General features: G+C 44.8%; 1 protein-coding gene across 1 annotated transcript in view; it reads left to right on the top strand.

Annotated features, from left to right (window-relative positions):
- AQP1 (aquaporin 1 (Colton blood group)) overlaps positions 1–13,823 on the top strand; it is a 41,771-nt gene extending 27,948 nt beyond the window's left edge. Inside the window, exons 3-4 of the mRNA XM_039366751.1 lie at positions 10,899–10,979; positions 12,689–13,823. Coding sequence (XP_039222685.1) covers positions 10,899–10,979; positions 12,689–12,862 — 255 coding nt within the window. The 3' untranslated portion in view covers positions 12,863–13,823. The remainder of the gene's footprint in view (positions 1–10,898; positions 10,980–12,688) is intronic.
- The last annotated feature ends 3,384 nt before the right edge of the window (positions 13,824–17,207 follow it).

Raw genomic sequence — 17,207 nt, 5'->3', positions numbered from 1 at the left:
CATCTTTGTTGCTAATATTTGCCGATGAATCATACAGTGAGTTCCAATGACTTTTGGTGACTCATTCAGTACCAAACGTTGAAATCCAGATCGACGTCCTAGCATAGCTGGAGCACCATCTGTGCAAACACCACAAACCTTTTCCCAAGAGATCTTATGCTCTTTCAGAAATGAACCAATTGTGTCAAATACATCATGTGCAGTAGTTGTCATTTCAAGAGGTTTGCAAAAAAGAAACTCATTTTTAAAGTCGCCATCATTAATATACCTCACATAAACCAGTAACTGTGAACAGTTTGCAATGTCTATAGATTCATCAAGCTGGATACTAAATATTGGAAGTGGAGCAGATTTAATTTCTTGGAGTACCTGACCAAGAATATCAGCAGACATGTCATCTATTCTTCTGCAGACAGTGTCGTTAGATAAGGAAATTGCACTCAATTTCGTCACAAATTCATCTCCGATCATAAGTTGAACAATGTCTTTGGCCGCTGGCAACAGTAACTCCTCTGCAATAGTGTGAGGCTTCATAGCTCTGGCGATTCTGAGTGCCACCGCATATGAAGCTTCAACAGCTGCCACATTGTGTTTGTGGTACTTGCCACCAGTGTCAAGTCTGGCTTTCTTGAGTCCATCAGACTTGCATCTAAAATACTTGGTATCCTTGCCAGCAAAGCTCGGATGCTTGGTCTCAAAATGCCGTTTCAGTTTGTTTGGCTTCATGGATTTGGCTGATAGGACTTCACAGCAAATGACACATTGTAGTTTCTCTTTTCCAGCTGCAGTTATTGATGTAAAACCGTATTGTAGAAAAGCCTCACAATATTTTCTTTTCTTAATGTTCCTCTCTACACAATCCATTGTCATGGGATGGTTTGCTAATGAAAGTAATATATAACAATAGCTTTAATAATACAAAAAGTTATACATGGCGTAGTTCTGGCAATACAGTTCATTAACGTTTCCTATGATTTACCATTCTCTGTGTTGTGTTTTTGTTACATACATGTTACTATAACCCAGTGATTCTCAACCTTGAAAATTTTAAGGCATGTGGACTTCAACTCCCAGAATTCCACAGCCAGCAATGCATAACCCAAAACGCATGCTTAAAGTGATGTTTGAATCCAGTCATTGCAAAACAACATTTATGATACAGTGTATGTCCTAAATAAGTCAGTTTGGGGCATACTATGGCCTACTAATATGTGTGAACTTATATAGAATATCCTCCCCTTCTGCTTGCAAGGAAACCTGATCTTAACTTGTACTGAGGAAAACCAAAGTCTGCTCTGGGCCTGACTCGGAAGCCCCTTGGACCTCCCTGGAGCAGAGAAGCACCCAGCCACCTGCAGGAAGCTTGGCCTGGCCCTGCGGGGGTCTTCAGCCACCCCTCACTCCCTTCAGGGGTCTGGGCGGAGCCCTTAAAGCCTGGAGGCTTTAGCGAGGGGGTTATTGTTATTGTTTGCCGGTTATTGTTCGTGCCCTGGAGCGTCCAGCTTGCCTTGGGCAGGCTCCCAAGAGGGGACCCCTGTCCGGCTTCGTCAGCCCAGGAGGGGTGCAGGTGGGGTCCCCTCGACGCCCCCCCAGCTATGGCCAGTCAGTGCTCAGCAGTAATGCAGCCGCCGCTGCTCTTCGGTAGAGCCTTTCCGCCCATAGGGCACGGACCACGGCCCGGCACTTGCCTGACTGCCTGCCTACATGCCTCGGGGACTCCCGGGCACCCGCCCTGTGCCATCAGTTCACCAGAACCGCGGTCCCGATGCTGCAGGCATGAATGACATGGAGCCTGGCCGGTTGCTCAGCCATCTGCCACGCCCCACGCGCGCCACTTTTGCACGCAGTGCCAGCTGCTGCCCCGCCAGAACCACCTCCACCGCTGCCTGTCCCGCACAGCCCTGCTGTGTGAAGCGGATCCCACGGCACTACCTGCACACCACACTGATGGTGCAGCACTTGAATTCACCGCCCGAGCTGGACGCCAGTGGGGGGTGGTGGGAGGGTGCGGACAGCAGGCAAGCCCAGGTAGCAGCAGGCATTGTGGGCTAGACACTCCCAGGTGGCTACGTAGGCTCAGAATGAGGCAGCGGCAGCGTAGGTCCAGCACTGGCCAGGCCAGCCTCCCCTCACTCCCTTCAGGGGTCTGGGTGGAACCTTTAAAGCCTGGATGCTTCAGTGAGGGGGTCTCTCTCCAGGGTCAGCAGTGCTGCTTGCCCCGGGCTGCCCTTAGAGACGCCCGAGAGAGGCCGGTTATTGTTCGCACCCTGGGACGCCCAGCTTGCCTCGGCCCGGCACTTGTCTGCCTGCCTTTCTCCCTCAGGGACTCCTGGCCGCCTGCCCTGTGCCGTCAGCTCACCAGGACTGCAGCCCCGATGCTGCAGGCGTGGATGACACTGAATCTGGCCGGCTGCTCAGCCATCCGCCACAACCCATGTGCTCCACATGCGTCACTTTTGCACGCAGCGCCAGCTGCTACCCCGCCAGAATCATCTCCGCCGCCACCTGTTCCGTGCAGCCCTGCTGTGTGAAGTGGGCCCTGCAGCTCCCATGGCACCACCCGCACACCACACCAATGGCGCCTGAGGTGAGCACGTTTTTTCGGCAGGGCAGAGTTAAGCGCTGCTACCCACCTCCCACTCCTAGTCCTCTTTTACTTACAAGTAGTAGAGTAGAAGATGGCATTCCGTAGTTGCTCAGCAGGGATGGGTGGAAAGTTCCTGCAAACTCGCCTTTGCTACAGACAACTTGCAGCAACGTTGCTGGCTGGGACTTTTGGCGTGTTCAGCAGTGCAGAAACAGCCTTTAACAGCCAGGTCTGGACAATTCCTATTGGCTTTCGAAAGTCAATAGAATAGACTCTATTCTATTGGTGTTCAAAAGCCAATAGATTAAGAGTCTATTCAAATAGAGTCTATTCTATTGGCATTCGAAAGCCAATAGAATAGAGGGAGTAGCACAGCTCATGGAAAAGTTGAAAAAATCCATCAGAAAAGATGCCGGAACACCGTTCTGAGTGTTCTATGCGAAAAAAAAGCCCTGGTCTTTGGCAACCCGTGTGAAACGGTCGTTCGACTCCTAAAGGGGTCACGTCCTACAGGTTGAAAACCGCTGTTCCAGACACAGCTACCGTCCATCAAGAGGACGCTCAAGAAGGATCAGAAGGGGATCCTGAAGAGGAGGTCGACAGACTTCACCAGCCAGCTGAGAGGAGGCAGAAGGGACGTCCGGTCAAGGCCCCAGCATCTCTTCAATGCTTCGGGTGCAGAGGACACCACAAGCGAGCTGACTGCAAGTTTTGCTCCGCCATTTGCAGGGTGTGTGGCAGGCAGGGCCACATTGCATCCATCTGTTTGGGTCACCAGAAGGTTCAACCTCAGGAAGAATTGCTTCAGAAAGGTACCAGGGTCCCCAGCCAAAACAGGGTGGGTTTCTGCACATCGCGCAGGAGTATTCTAAGAAAAGGGTCACACAAGCCCCTTAAGAAGAAACTTTCCATTAACGTAAGGTTGCAAGGGATTCCCCTTCCACTGGACTTGGACACTGGGTCCGCTCTCTCAATTATTTCAATTTACACATTCAAAAGGATATGCAGCAGCAGTGGCCTTCGAGTTAAACTCAGGACATCAAATCTAATACTTACTGATTTTCAGAATTCTATGGTGTGTGTTAAGGGGGAGGCCCCCCTTAGAGTACAGCATAAGGATTTTGAAGGTCCCCTAGATGTGGTGGTTGTTTGGGGGTGAACGTACGAGTCTTATTAGACTCGATTGGTTTGAGGCTCTGGGAATCCAGGTAACTGGGCTGCACCATTTGCAAACGTTGAGCCTTGCAGAAGTCTGCAAGGAGTTTGCAGATGTGTTTAGTTCAGAGGTAGGATCCTAAAAGGGGCCTCCAATTTCTCTACGGTTAGACCCAACCATCACGCCCATCAGGGTTAAGCCTAGGAGGGTATCTTTTGCCCTCAAAGGCAAGATTGATGTTGAACTGGACAGATTGCTCCAGCAAGGCATTCTAGAACCTGTGGATTCTAGTCCATGGGAAACCCCCATAGTAACGCCTCTAAAGGCTAATGGGGATATACGTATATGTGCAGACTATAAGTGCACACTGAATAAGGTGCTGCAAAAGCATGCTTATCCAGTGCCTGTAGTAAGTCACATTCTGGCCTCCCTCAAGGGGGGGGGGCGCATTTTTGCGAAGCTTGACCTGGCACAGGCCTATCAACATTTATCTGTTGATGAGGCAGCTGCAGAGGCCCAGACTATTGTAACTCACAGGGGGGCCTTCAAGGTCAAGAGACTGCAATTTGGGGTAAATGTAGCCCCTGGCATATTCCAAAGTATCATGGAGAGCACACTTCGAGGTATTCCTGGGGTCTGACCCTACTTCGATGACATCCTCATTGCTGGGGAGTCATCCCAGAATTTAACAGAAAGACTAAGGGCTGTCTTGCTTCGTTTTCGAAAAGTAGGCCTTAAACTAAAGAAGGATAAATGTAAGATAGGAGTCACTTCTACTGACTTCTTAGGATTCAGGATTGATGCTCAAGGCATTCACCCTGCTGAAACTAAATTGCAAGCGATCCAGCAGGCCCCAAGCCCTAAGTCTTAGAGTGAGCTGCAAGCCTTCTTGGGGCTATTAAATTTTTACCATGCAATTCTCCCACATAAAGCTGCAGTAACAGAGCCATTACACAGGCTCTTAGACAAGCAGGCTCCTTGGCAGTGGACTAAAGTCCACGAAAAGAGTTTCAATGAGGTTAAAGCCTTGCTCACTTCTAATGCTGTTTTAGCACATTTCAATGAGCAACTGCCTGTTTGTATCGCATGCGATGCATCTCCTTATGGGGTGGGAGCTGTACTTAGCCATCTGAAGGCTGATGGGACATAGGTCCCTATGGCCTATTACTCAAGGACTCTGTCTTCTGCTGAGCGAAATTATGCTCAAATTGACAGAGAAGCCTTGGCCATAGTGGCTGAATTAAGAAATTTCATGATTTCTTATATGGCCTTCATTTTACGGTCTTTACTGACCATAATCCTCTGCTGGGTTTGTTTACCACTAACAAACAGACCTCACATATCATTTCTCCTCGTATGCTGAGATGGTCCATTTTCCTGTCAGCATATGACTATACATTAGTTCACAAACCAGGAAAAGAAATGGGTCATGCAAATGGCCTGAGCAGATTACCATTGAACCAAGTAGAGCCAGATCCTGCTCCAGCCATTAATATTCTGCCCATTCAGGAGTTGCCTGAGTCTCCCCTCAATGCTAGGGACGTGGCAGCAGAAACTGCCACTGATCACACGCTTACACGCGTGCTGACATGGGTGTTTTCAGGATGGCCTGACAAGTGCCCAGATACTGAGTTCCAAAGCTTCTGGCACAAGAAGCATGAGTTTTCCACTTTCAAGGGTTGCCTGTTGTGGGGCAGCAGGGTAGTGATCCCAACCTCACTGAGGTCTAGAATCTTGATCTCTCTGCATGAGGGACATCCTGGTATAGTCAGGATGAAAGTGCTTGCGCGCAGCCATCTTTGGTGGCCTGCCCTTGATAATGCCATCGAGGCCCAGGTGCACGGGTGCCAAGTGTGCCAACAGTCCCGGCCTGAAATGCCTCAGGCCCCAGTACATAGGTGGGAGGAAACTCAAACCCCATGGTCTAGGGTGCATATAGATTATGCTGGGCCCTTTCAGGGGCAATTCTTCCTGGTTCTTGTTGATAGCCATTCCAAGTGGCTAGAGGTTGTTCCTGTGTCCTCCGCTGCTACTGCTAGGACCATCCAGGTGTTGAGAGGAATTTTTGCATCACACGGTTTCAGATAATGGCCGTCATTTTACCTCTTCTGAGTTCCAGGCTTTTCTTCAGGCCAATCTGATCCGGCATGCAACATCGGCTCCCTTCCACCCATCCTCCAATGGACTGGCTGAGAGAATGATGTGCACCACCAAAGATGCCCTCAAGAAACTGACTTACGGTAACTGGCATCACAGGTTAGCAGATTTCCTTCTTGCACACCGCACCACACCATGCACTGCTACTGGGAAGAGCCCCGCTGAACTCCGCTGGGGTCGCTGCCTCATCACTAAACTGGACAGGTTGCGCCCTGACCAGGTAGCTTCACACAGGTGTCACAACTGCAGACACCTAGGAGACTCCAGGTGGGCGATCTGGTCTGGGCAAGAAACTATGGGCCTGGACATCTCTGGGTCACTGCTGTGGTCTGCAAGGTCTCGGGGCCGTTGTCATACGAAGTTGCCTTGGATGACGGCCGCGTTCTTTGACCAACTGCATTGGAGACTGGACTCCCACCCTTCCACTCCTGGCTCTGCTCTGGGGGGGGGGGAGGACCATAATATGCATTCTGGATTATTGCTTCCTAGGACTAACAGGCCATCACTAGCTGCTACTGAGGCTGTTTGGGATTCATCCCAAGGTTCCGCAAGTGCTCCTAACAGGAATTCGCTGGATAGGGGATCATCCCACACATCCATAATCACTCCAGACAGGGAGACTGACCGGGGATATCCACACAAATCACAAGCAGCAAGAGAAAAGGAATTCCATCAGGGGCGCTTGCCAAATTCCGCAATTTCTCCCAAAAGGAGGTCTCCAGGGGTTGCCATGGAGGCAACTCCTGACTCTGACACCTGGGGCACGTGTTTGGGGGCCACTGAGTATTGGGGCACTTCCGTTACCCAGCCCTCTCCATCTGCTGGCCTTGGGCTCGAGGGACAGTGTTCCCAAGAAGGGTCCATTGTGACCCGGGGACTTCCACCCCATCCAAGGTATGCTGGTTTGGACTTAGAGGGTCCAGCCAGCCAGCAGCTGGGTGGGTCAACCGGGTATTTGGGGCAGCAAAGCCTTGGCCTGCCTAGCCTGGTAGGTGAGCAGGTAGGCCAGGCACCCTCACCAGGGTCACTTGGGGTTTTAGGGCAGCAACACCCTGGCCTGATAGGCGAGCAGGTGGGCCAGGCAATCTCTTCGGGCATTAGAAAGTCGCAGTGGGCCAAGTGCCCACCCAAACATCTGAGAGACTTTGTGAAGTTGCTGTCAAATCATGAGGGACCTGTTCATGAGGCCCATGAATAATGGGAGCAACTCGTGGGTAGATCATTTTGCATTATTTTTTTGATTTCGGTTACATTTGTTGTATTACTAAAGATTGAAGGGGGTTTGCCTGATGGCAGACTTGAGTATTCCATACTCCTTGCATTTGATTAATGAAACTATATAACACTCTCCCCAATGCATGGTGTACATGTGTGTGCGCAGAGTGTGTTCCATCTAGGGGGGAGGGGTGTTGTGTCCTGAGCCTGCAAAAGCAGGTTCGGGACGTTGCATTGGTCCCGGGCATTCCAAAAGCTGCCCATGACCAGACAGAGCGGCGCCGGCCTTGTGCACATGCGCAAGGCGCGAAAACGCTCTATTCTATTGGTTGACGTTGTCCGGGTTTCTGGCCATATAAAAAGGCCTGCATGCCTTTTGCTTGGGTATTGTTAGAAGGAGAATAAAGAGTTGTTCAACCTCGCCATGTGTATTCATCATTCGCACACGAACGAAGCACTTAACAGGGTTCAAGAAGAAAAGTTAATTGTGATTCAATTTTGGATACATTTCTGTGTCTGTGAAAGGGAAAAATGTTTGGAATTGACGGGACAAGTACGCTATGATTTAATTCATGCAGCCAAACACTTCTAGGTAGATTAGGGGCCCTGAGGTAATCCGCAATGTCTGGCAGGATGTCAAAGATGTTTTTTTCATGAGGCAACTGGACTTTCTTGTTTTTCTTTGGAGACATTTTGCTTCTCCTCCAAGAAGCTTCTTCGGCTCTGACCAAATGGTGGGGAATGGAAGTCAGAACTGAAGAAGCTTCTTGGAGGAGAAGCGAAATGCCTTCAAAGAAAAACAAGAAAGTCCAGTTGCCTCATGAAAAAAAGCAACTTTGGGACAACCCTGACCTGGATGACTGAGAATCTCCACAGACGTGTCTGCTAGCATCTCCTTCTCACAGCTATTTGCCCTCTTCTGCTCCTTTTTACTACGTTCTTTCCCTCGAGTGGCAGCCATAATGGATCCTGCCCATTACAATCGCAAGTCATGACGTGTGTAAAGCAGGCCATCACGTGACCAACCCCATTTTATGACCTTTTTAAAGTGGTGGTTGTTCAGGGAATCAACATGGCCGTTAGGTGAATCCACGGTCGTTAAGCAACAACACCGTTTTCCAGAGAACCCGTTGTTTGCTATTGGGTTGTTTTTTTGCCAATCGTAAATCACAGTCATGTGTGGTAAAAGTAGGGCAGTTGCCAAGCAACCTCAAAGGGGGTCTGGAACTTCAGAAGCTGGTCCTAAGTACCTTTTGGGAGTTTTAACTTTGAACGGTCGGTCGTAAGCCAAGAACTAACTGTAATTATGTGCCACAGTCCTTGGCTTACGACCAGTCATTTAGTGAAGCTCGTGAAGCAACTGGTTGTAGGTTGAGGACTATTTATATATCTATTGTCTGAATGCAAGCTGTGAGTTGTTTTCTGGTTCTATAGAGAATATGAAAATACAGGTTGTCCTCAACTTACAACCATTCAATTAATGGCCATTTAAAATTACAAGGGCACTGAAGTAAGTGAATTATGACCAGCTTTCACACTTACGACCGTTGTAGCATACCCCTGGTCACATGAACAAAATTCAGACATTTGGCCATTGACTCATGACAGTTGCAGTGTCCCAGGGTCATGTGATCAAAATTCAAACACTTGCAAATTGACTCCTAGTTATGACGGTCGCAGTGTCCCGGGTCACATGATCTCCTTTTGCGACCTTCTGAAAAGCAAAAATCAGTGGGGAAGCCAGATTCACTTAACAACCGTGTTACTGACTTTACAACTGCAATGATTCACTTAATAACTGTGGCAACAAAGCAGATAAAATGGGGCAAAATTCACTTAACAACTGTTTCACTTGGCAACATAAATGTTGGGGTCAATTGTGGTTGTAAGTCGAGGACTACCTATATTATGATATTTATGACCTGAGGTCATGTGATCCCCTTTTGCGACCTTCTGATAAGCAAAGTTAGTGGGGAAGATGGATTCACTTAGTGCCCGTATGCTTCACTTAACAACTGCACCAAGAAAAGTTGTAAAATGGAGAAAAACTCAGCAGCTGTCTCGCTTAACAACGGAAATTTTGGTGACCCCCTGCTCTAGTATGACCATGGAATAGTTCCACCATGGACATACCAACAGAACACACATGTTTCGCTGATCTGGGCAGAATCCACCCACCATTCTAATTCTTCTGTAGATGAAATGTCCTGCAAGGCATAAAAAAAGATTATTATTTTTCTTTTCCGCAAAGAAAACAAAACAAAAAAAGTCATGTACTCATTTTCTTCCTGATGCATTTCAGATGCTGCATCTGAATTAAGGTAGTCAAGATGCTCAATCAATCAATCATGGTTCGCCCTATCTTGTTTTCCATAAATTGAGCTATGTGTATGTAATCCATTTAATTAACTAGTCCCATCTCTGTAAAATACACCCCCACTTCCAAAGATACACACACATACACACAACTGTACAAACAGTCCATATACATAAATGATAGATAGAAAGAAAGAGATAGATAGATAGATATTATTTATTTTTATTCTGCCTTTTATTTTGTAACTAACTCAAGGTAGCAAACATATCTAATACCTGTCCTCCTATTTTCCTCACAACAAAAACAAGGGGGTTGGACTAGATGACCTCCAAGGTCCCTTCCAACATCATCATCATCATCATCATCATCTTCGTTGTTGTTGTGTTGTTGTTGTTGTTGTTGTTATCCTGTGAGGTAGATTGAACTGCAAGAGAAGGGCTGGTTCATATCACCCAGCTGGCTTTCATGCCTAAAGCAGGATCTCCTGGTGATTGGTCCAAAATCACCAAGCCAGCTTTCAGGACTAGAACTCTCAGTCTCCCAGTGATTGGGGCAGCCCCTGAGATACTGGAACTCTACTATCATGTCACCCCTATTTTTTCTTTTCACTAAACTAGACCAGGGGCTCTTTTATGATTCGTGGACTTCAACTCCCATAATTCCTGAGCCAGCCATGCTGAGGGGAAAGGGAGAGGTTTCCAAGCTGAGCCATGCTGGCTCAGGAATTCTGGGAGTTGAAGTCCATGAGTTGAAGCGGCCTAAGCTTAGACCAAGGGTAGGCCACCTTGGCTCTTTTATGACTCGTGGACTTCAACTCCAAGAATTCCTGAATCAGCATGGCTCAGCTTGGAAACCTCTCCCTTTCCCCTCAGCATGGCTGGCTCAGGAATTATGGGAGTTGAAGTCCACGAGTCATAAAAGAGCCAAGGTGGCCTACCCCTGGCCTTCTTCTTGTGCTATATCCAATATCGGACGTTGGCGATCATGTTGGCAATCCTGTTTTTATCAGCAGCCGCACGAAAAAGTGCTGCTGAGTTTTGTCCAAACCAGTCCCTTAGATTTTGAAGCCACGATGTTCTTCTTCTGCCAGGACCTTGTTTGCCTTCAAACCCCTGGCCTAGATATACCCAATTCCAGCAACCATTCCTCATATATTTTAGCCTCCAGTCCCCTGATCATCTTTGTTGCTCTTCTCTGGACTCTTTCTAGAGTCTCGACATCCTTTTTATATCGTGGTGGCCAAAACTGGATGCCGTATTCCAAGTGTGGAGTTACCAACTCAGGCCACCCTTGGAACAGTCCATCCGTCAACTGTGCCCTTAAGCTACCTGTGATCTTTGAAACTCGGAAACTCAGCTCTTCTGCCTCGAATGAGAGTCCCTGGGCAATTCTCAGTGAAATGAGTAGCTCTGATCTGTAAGCATGGCTGCTGCTAACGAAACTTCCCTCTTCTTTGCTTCTCACAGATTGATTACACCGGTTGCGGCATCAACCCTGCACGTTCTTTCGGATCAGCATTGGTGACCACTAACTTTGCCGACCACTGGGTAGGTTTCTGATCAGAATCCCAAGGCAGCCAGCCACGGGCCTCACGTAAGGGCTAAACTGGGAATCCTGCTGTTCAATCGAAGAAGTTCGTGGAAAATTACATTTGAGCTGCTCGGTGGGGAGAAATTGTTAAAAAAAGCTACGGAAAACAAAGAGAGAAGCACGTTAGAAGCAGAAGGAATCATCAAATATTTGGGGTGATGTCATTTTACACACACACACACACACACACACACACACACAAAATATATATAACCATTGCTGGCAACCATCACCCCAATCTTCAGGGGAGAAGCCCGTCTGCTGTTTCTTTCTGTTTCTAAAGCACGTGACATATCGGTTACTGAACATTGAACCTTGATTGGGTGACCATGGTGCAATGGTCATAAGTGCGAGGACCAGTCCTCAGTCCCTTATTTCCAGTGCCATCGTGACTTTGAAAGGTCGCTAAATGAACAGTTGTAAGTCAAGAACTATCTGTGTAGTCATTTCGCAGGTTCCCTAATGGTTTTCCTGCAGATGTTTCATGACCCAACTAGGTGACATCATCACTGCTTGGAGGAAATAGGGTTTGCAGAGATGAGGAGGAGGAGGAGGAGGAAGAGGAGGAGGAAGAGGAGGAGGAGGACTGTGGGGTCATTGGTGATCTCTAAGCTTCGTGATTTTCTTGCAGATGTTTCATGATCCACCTAGGTAACATTATCACTGTTAGAAGTGAATAGGATTTGCAAAGAGGAGGAGGAGGAGGAGGAGGAGGAGGAGGAGGAGGAGATTGTGACATCCTTGGTGTTCTCTGAGCTTGGTTCTTTTCTTACAGATGTTTTATGATCCAACTAGGTAACATTATCACTGTTAGAAGTGAATAGGTGGTGAACCTATGGCACGCATGCCACAGGCGGCATACAGAGCCGTCTCTGGTGGCACGCAAGTCATTGCTGGAGTGAGCTGTTCCCTCCTCCTCTCCATGCATGGACAGCTCTCCACGCATGCACAGTCTGGGAATACGCGAGAGGCTATAAAAGGAGCATCTTTTGGTGGAAGCAGCATTTGCTGCAGACAGTGAGAGAGTGAGCACAAGTCGGGGTGGATAGCGAGTGAGCGAGCGAGCGAGTGAACACAAGCTGACAGCTTGGTGGCCATGCCCACCTGACACCCAGCGATGCATAAGTGGGTTTTGGGTTGCAGTTTGGGCAGTCTCTAAAAGGTTCGCCACCATTGGAATAGGATTTGCAAAGAGGAGGAGGAGGAGAAGAAAATGGTGATATCCTTGATGCTCTCTGAGCTTGGTTCTTTTCTTGAAGACATTTTGAGACCCAACTAGGTAACATCATCAGTGCTAGAAGCTAGAATCCCACTCTCTTCTAGGACTAATGATGTTACCTAGTTAGGTCAGTAAATATCTTCAGGAAACAAGCAAGCTTAGAGAGCACCAAGGACCCCACAGTCCTCCTGCTTCTACTCCTGCTCCTTCTCCTTCTTTCTGGAAAACCCCTTCCCTTGTAGCATTGATGACATTAACACGCTGGGTCACGAAATGCCTGCAAGAAAATACCCCAAGCCCCCAAGCTCAGAGAGCACCAAGGACCCCACAGTTCAACGTGCATTGAGGGAACCTACAGGACAGTGATTGATTGACAGCTTGGCAGCTCTGCCAATCTGGGACAAACACAGCTGTATTGAACAGCACCCTCTTTGTGTTGAATTTCAGGTCTTCTGGGTTGGCCCCTTATTGGGGGGTGTCAGTGCAGCTCTCATCTACGACTTCATCCTGGCACCCCGAAGCAGCGAGATCACAGAACGCATGAAGGTTTGGACCACCGGCAACGTGGAAGAATATGACCTTGACGCCGATGACTCGCGAGTAGAGATGAAACCGAAATAAAAGGAAGGTCGGAAAAACACGGCACCCATTTCTGAAAATGTGCTCTTTTTTTACACTTGCCTCTGTTCGATCAGTATTATAGACTCTTTCTAAAACGACCTGCCATTTTTCCAAATGTTTTTATAAGTCGCTATGTTTTTATTTTTTTTTTCCTCTCCAAATTTCTGGATTGGGAGGGGAGCATCTTGGGAGAAATGAAGGGAGATGTTTCTAGAGCCTCATATTTTTGTTCTGGAGCCAGAAGGACAGGTGCCTTGAAAAATAGATTATTTTTGTATTATTTCAGCCCAGAGTGATAGCAAGAGTCTGCCTGCAGAAGGGAAGAAATATGGAAAAATATTATCCAGAGAGAGAAAAAAAAACACAGTCAAGGAAGGGCAATGCCTTGATATTAGTTTTTAGAAGTGAGAAAATCAGTGGGAAAAATAAATTTAGTAGAGTTTTCTAGAGCTTCTGGGCCATTTGGAGATATTAGGAAAATAAATATTTTTTTCCTATTGTTAGGGAATAGAATGCACGCATAAACAAATAAACACCCCCCACCCCCCACATTTTGTATAGATATATTTTGATTCTATGTCCTCAAATCAGTGTTGACTTATAAAAGCAACATAGAGACATGTTTCTTGAACTTTGCCCAATATAAGCTGGGGGGACTTCAACTCCCAGAATTCTGCTGCTGAGAATTGAAGTCCATACCTGTTAAAGCACGGGTCTGGGGAATTCTGGGAGTTGAAGTCCACCCATCTTAAGGTCACCAAGTTTGATAAAGACTGACAGAGAGTTGGTAGGCCTTCTCTAGGATGATAGTGTAGTTACCACTTCCAGAATCATTGAATATTAGATGGGACCCTAAGATCATCTAGTTCAGGGGTAGGCCACCTTGGCTCTTTTATGACTCGTGGACTTCAACTCCCAGAATTCCTGAGCCAGCATGGCTCAACTTGGAAACTCTCCCTTTCCCCTCAGCATGGCTGGCTCAGGAATTCTGGGAGTTGAAGGCCACGAGTCATAAAACTAAGGTGACCAACCTTTTTACAATGAAAAGGAGGACACAAATAAATTGAAGAAAAAATATTGTAAATAAAAGAAACATTTTATTCATTGTAACAATAATACAGAATACACTATACTATGATAAATGCATAATAAAAAACATTTGTAACAATAACATTTTATATTGTAATTATGGTTACATGCCAATTATTATTTAAATGAGTACTTTTCCATTGAATGAATATTTTTGTCAATGTATCATCTTCTAACAATATATTGGAAATATCTGAACAAGAAATAGCCTTCATATTGAATTTTATGGCAAGTGCTGCAGCTAGAGTATCAACATTCAATCTCGATTTCTCAGTTTTCCAAAAAGCATTAGCAATTGAAAAAACCCTTTCAACTTCTGCATTAGTTCTAGGGCAGCACAACGTAAATGGAACAAGAATAAATAAATTTTCACATGGAATATGTTCAATTTTTGAAATGGTTGAACATTTCCACCCATCTTTTATCAATTTCAACTGGTTTATTTTCCCATTGTATTAATTTTTCAGAATTTAAAAACACATTCAGTCTTCTAATTTCTTCAAAGAGACAATTGTCGTCTATTTTAATGTCTGGCATTTCTTTAGATAAAAACTCAACACAAGATTCAATATCTGTCCAATATACTTGCAGTGAAGTCAAAAAACACCATTAAAAACTGTTATTTCCTGTGATGTTTGTTTCAGATCATTCTTCGATATATTGAAAACATGTTTGGTAAAAATTCTGCACTTCTTTGATAAACTTTTCCTTTATGCCTGGATATGATTTCTCTAAGTTTGACAATTTTCTTTTTATAATGTTGATAAAGGAAGAATTTTTCTTCAAATCGAGTTTTATATTGAAGGATAAAGTCATTCAAAATAAGACTAACTTCTGTAGCTGAAATGTGTTCACCTTCAATCTTTTGTTTTTTTTATTTTTTTATTTTTTAAAATTTATTTTTAAACCAACAAAACAAAACATAACACACATACACACACAATACCCCCCCCCCCTTTTAACAGTGATTTCGTAACGGTAATCTTCTATTATTTACATTTCCCCCCCTTATTCTTCTTTAGAATATTTGTCCTTATTGTCCCGTTGTTTCTTATTTGCATTTTTCTTCCTTCATATATATTATTATTACTATATTATTATTATTATTATTATACACACATTTTCCACTTTTGACCTTTCCACATTTATTCTCTTCTATTATTTCTAGTCTCCAACCAATCATACCACTTGTTCCATATTAGATATCTTTTTAACAAAAGAGAATAAAGAAAAGGAAGACACCTTCAATCTTTTGAATCGTTTTGTGAAAAATAGATGCTTGATTATGTACAAAATACATTAATATCTCAGATATTTCTCATTATTGAAAAACGATTCCAGGATTTTAGGACATTTGTTTAAACTTAAAAAATATGAACAGAGAGGCTCAAATAATTGTAGAACATGTTCTATAGCAGGTGTTAGAGCAAGCCATCTAACTTTTGAATATCCTAAAAGTTTTTGGTATTGAACATTCGCTTCTTCACAAAATTGTTTTAAAGTAGCCACATGAACTAGTTATTATTACTTCTACATCAATTGGCATGGCACATGACGCCGTGTTGATTGCATTTGACAAAATATGTGCATTACAACCTATTCTTAGTATTTTCTTTTGGTGTAAATCTTGTAATTTTATATACACATTATTCACCCCTTTGCGTCTTCACCCACCAAAATTTGTGTTTGTATTATCAACTGTTAGTGCAACAACTTTGGATTTCAAATTGTTTTCATTTATTACTCTATATAGATGGTTTGACAAAATTTCAGCAGTTTCGCCCTCAATGGATTTTAAATTTAAAATTTTTACTTGAATGCCCTTGGTAACATTAAAATATCTTACTAGTATTGGATACAATTTAGTTTCATTATGATTGGATGCATCAGATAAAACCGTTACAAATGCTGCAGTTTCCAAGTCTTCTGTAAGTATTTTGTCACAGCAATTTTTAAATATTGATTTAATAATAGCCTCGCATTTTGTCCTTGCGCATGAAAATTTAGCATCGTGAAACTTTTTCAATTATTTAGTTGTACAATTCATACTATGAAAACTTTGATTGTGAATTACTGTATGGAATGCAAATGTTCCCTCCATTGCAGCTGTTTTTCATCTTCAGAATACTTTGAAGTTTTAAAAAAACTTGTTACTTTACAACTGGAAGCGGATGCATCTGATGATTGCTTATGTTTCTTGGTGGTCAAGTGTTCTCCAGAACTGGAGATGGAAGAATCCACCAATGGGTTTAGACTGTATTCCTGCCCAATCAGATCAAGTCAGCCAAAGCTGCCACGCCCGTCCTGGACCATAGAGATCCCAGTCTTGACTTGATCTCACCCAGGACAGACATGCAAAAGTGGCTCTTAGGCAGGTACAGTCTTTATTGGTGGATTTTCCATTTCCCCAGTTTGCTGAACTGTGCTGTTTTCAGCACAGAATTTGGCTTTCTAGCAGCAATTTAGTTACCATTCAGGAACATCCTAAATTCCCAATTCAATTCCTGACTGGGGGGGGGGGACAGAAATTGAGTTTCCAAGGAAGGGGATCCTTCCTTACCCCTCTTCTCCCCACCCTGAGAAATTGTTCTCCCTCAGCCCCTAATTTGGCTGTTTTCACCTGGGGACTAACGGCTGTTAGTCCTCAACTGATTCTGACTCGTCCTCATTCCTACCAGCTCCGGTGACTGGATACAAGCGTCGGTGGGGGAGGCTTTTGTTGCGATGCGCCCAGGATCTTTCTCAAGAATCCCACGTGGCAATATTGGAAGAAAAACTTACTGCCTACTTTGGAAGACTGGATACTTAAAGTGTCTAATTTAGCAGAAATGGCGAAAATCTCTGCCTACTTGAAGGACCATTCACAAGAAAGATATATTATGATTTGGAGAAGAAGGATTGATTATATACAAAAGAAATATTAAACTGAAAAGTATTACTTTGCTTTTGAGTAGATTTTAGATAAGTATTAATAGTTTTAATTATATTATTAGTTTTGTCTTAATTTGTTAATATTAATTTTGAGAAGGAGTTAAAGTGTGTTATGGTTTTGGTTGATAGTATAGTTGGTTTATGTTAGTTAGATTATGTTTGTTTATTTTTTTCCCTGTAATCAGCTCTGGGAAGTGGGGGAGGGGAGGAAGGGGTGGGGGGATTTATATTGTAATAAATTTATAAAACTTTAAATAAAAAAAAAGAATCCCATGTGGCCAACTTTTATTTAGAGCTGCGGCTGCAGCTCCGGTGTTTGTTTGAG

This window comes from Crotalus tigris, unplaced genomic scaffold, assembly GCF_016545835.1.
Source record: "Crotalus tigris isolate CLP2741 ecotype Arizona unplaced genomic scaffold, ASM1654583v1 scf7180000020352.946698, whole genome shotgun sequence".
Classification (NCBI taxonomy): domain Eukaryota; kingdom Metazoa; phylum Chordata; class Lepidosauria; order Squamata; family Viperidae; genus Crotalus; species Crotalus tigris.
The sequence above is the reverse complement of the archived record's forward strand: the minus strand, read 5'-3'. Positions and strand labels throughout refer to the sequence as shown.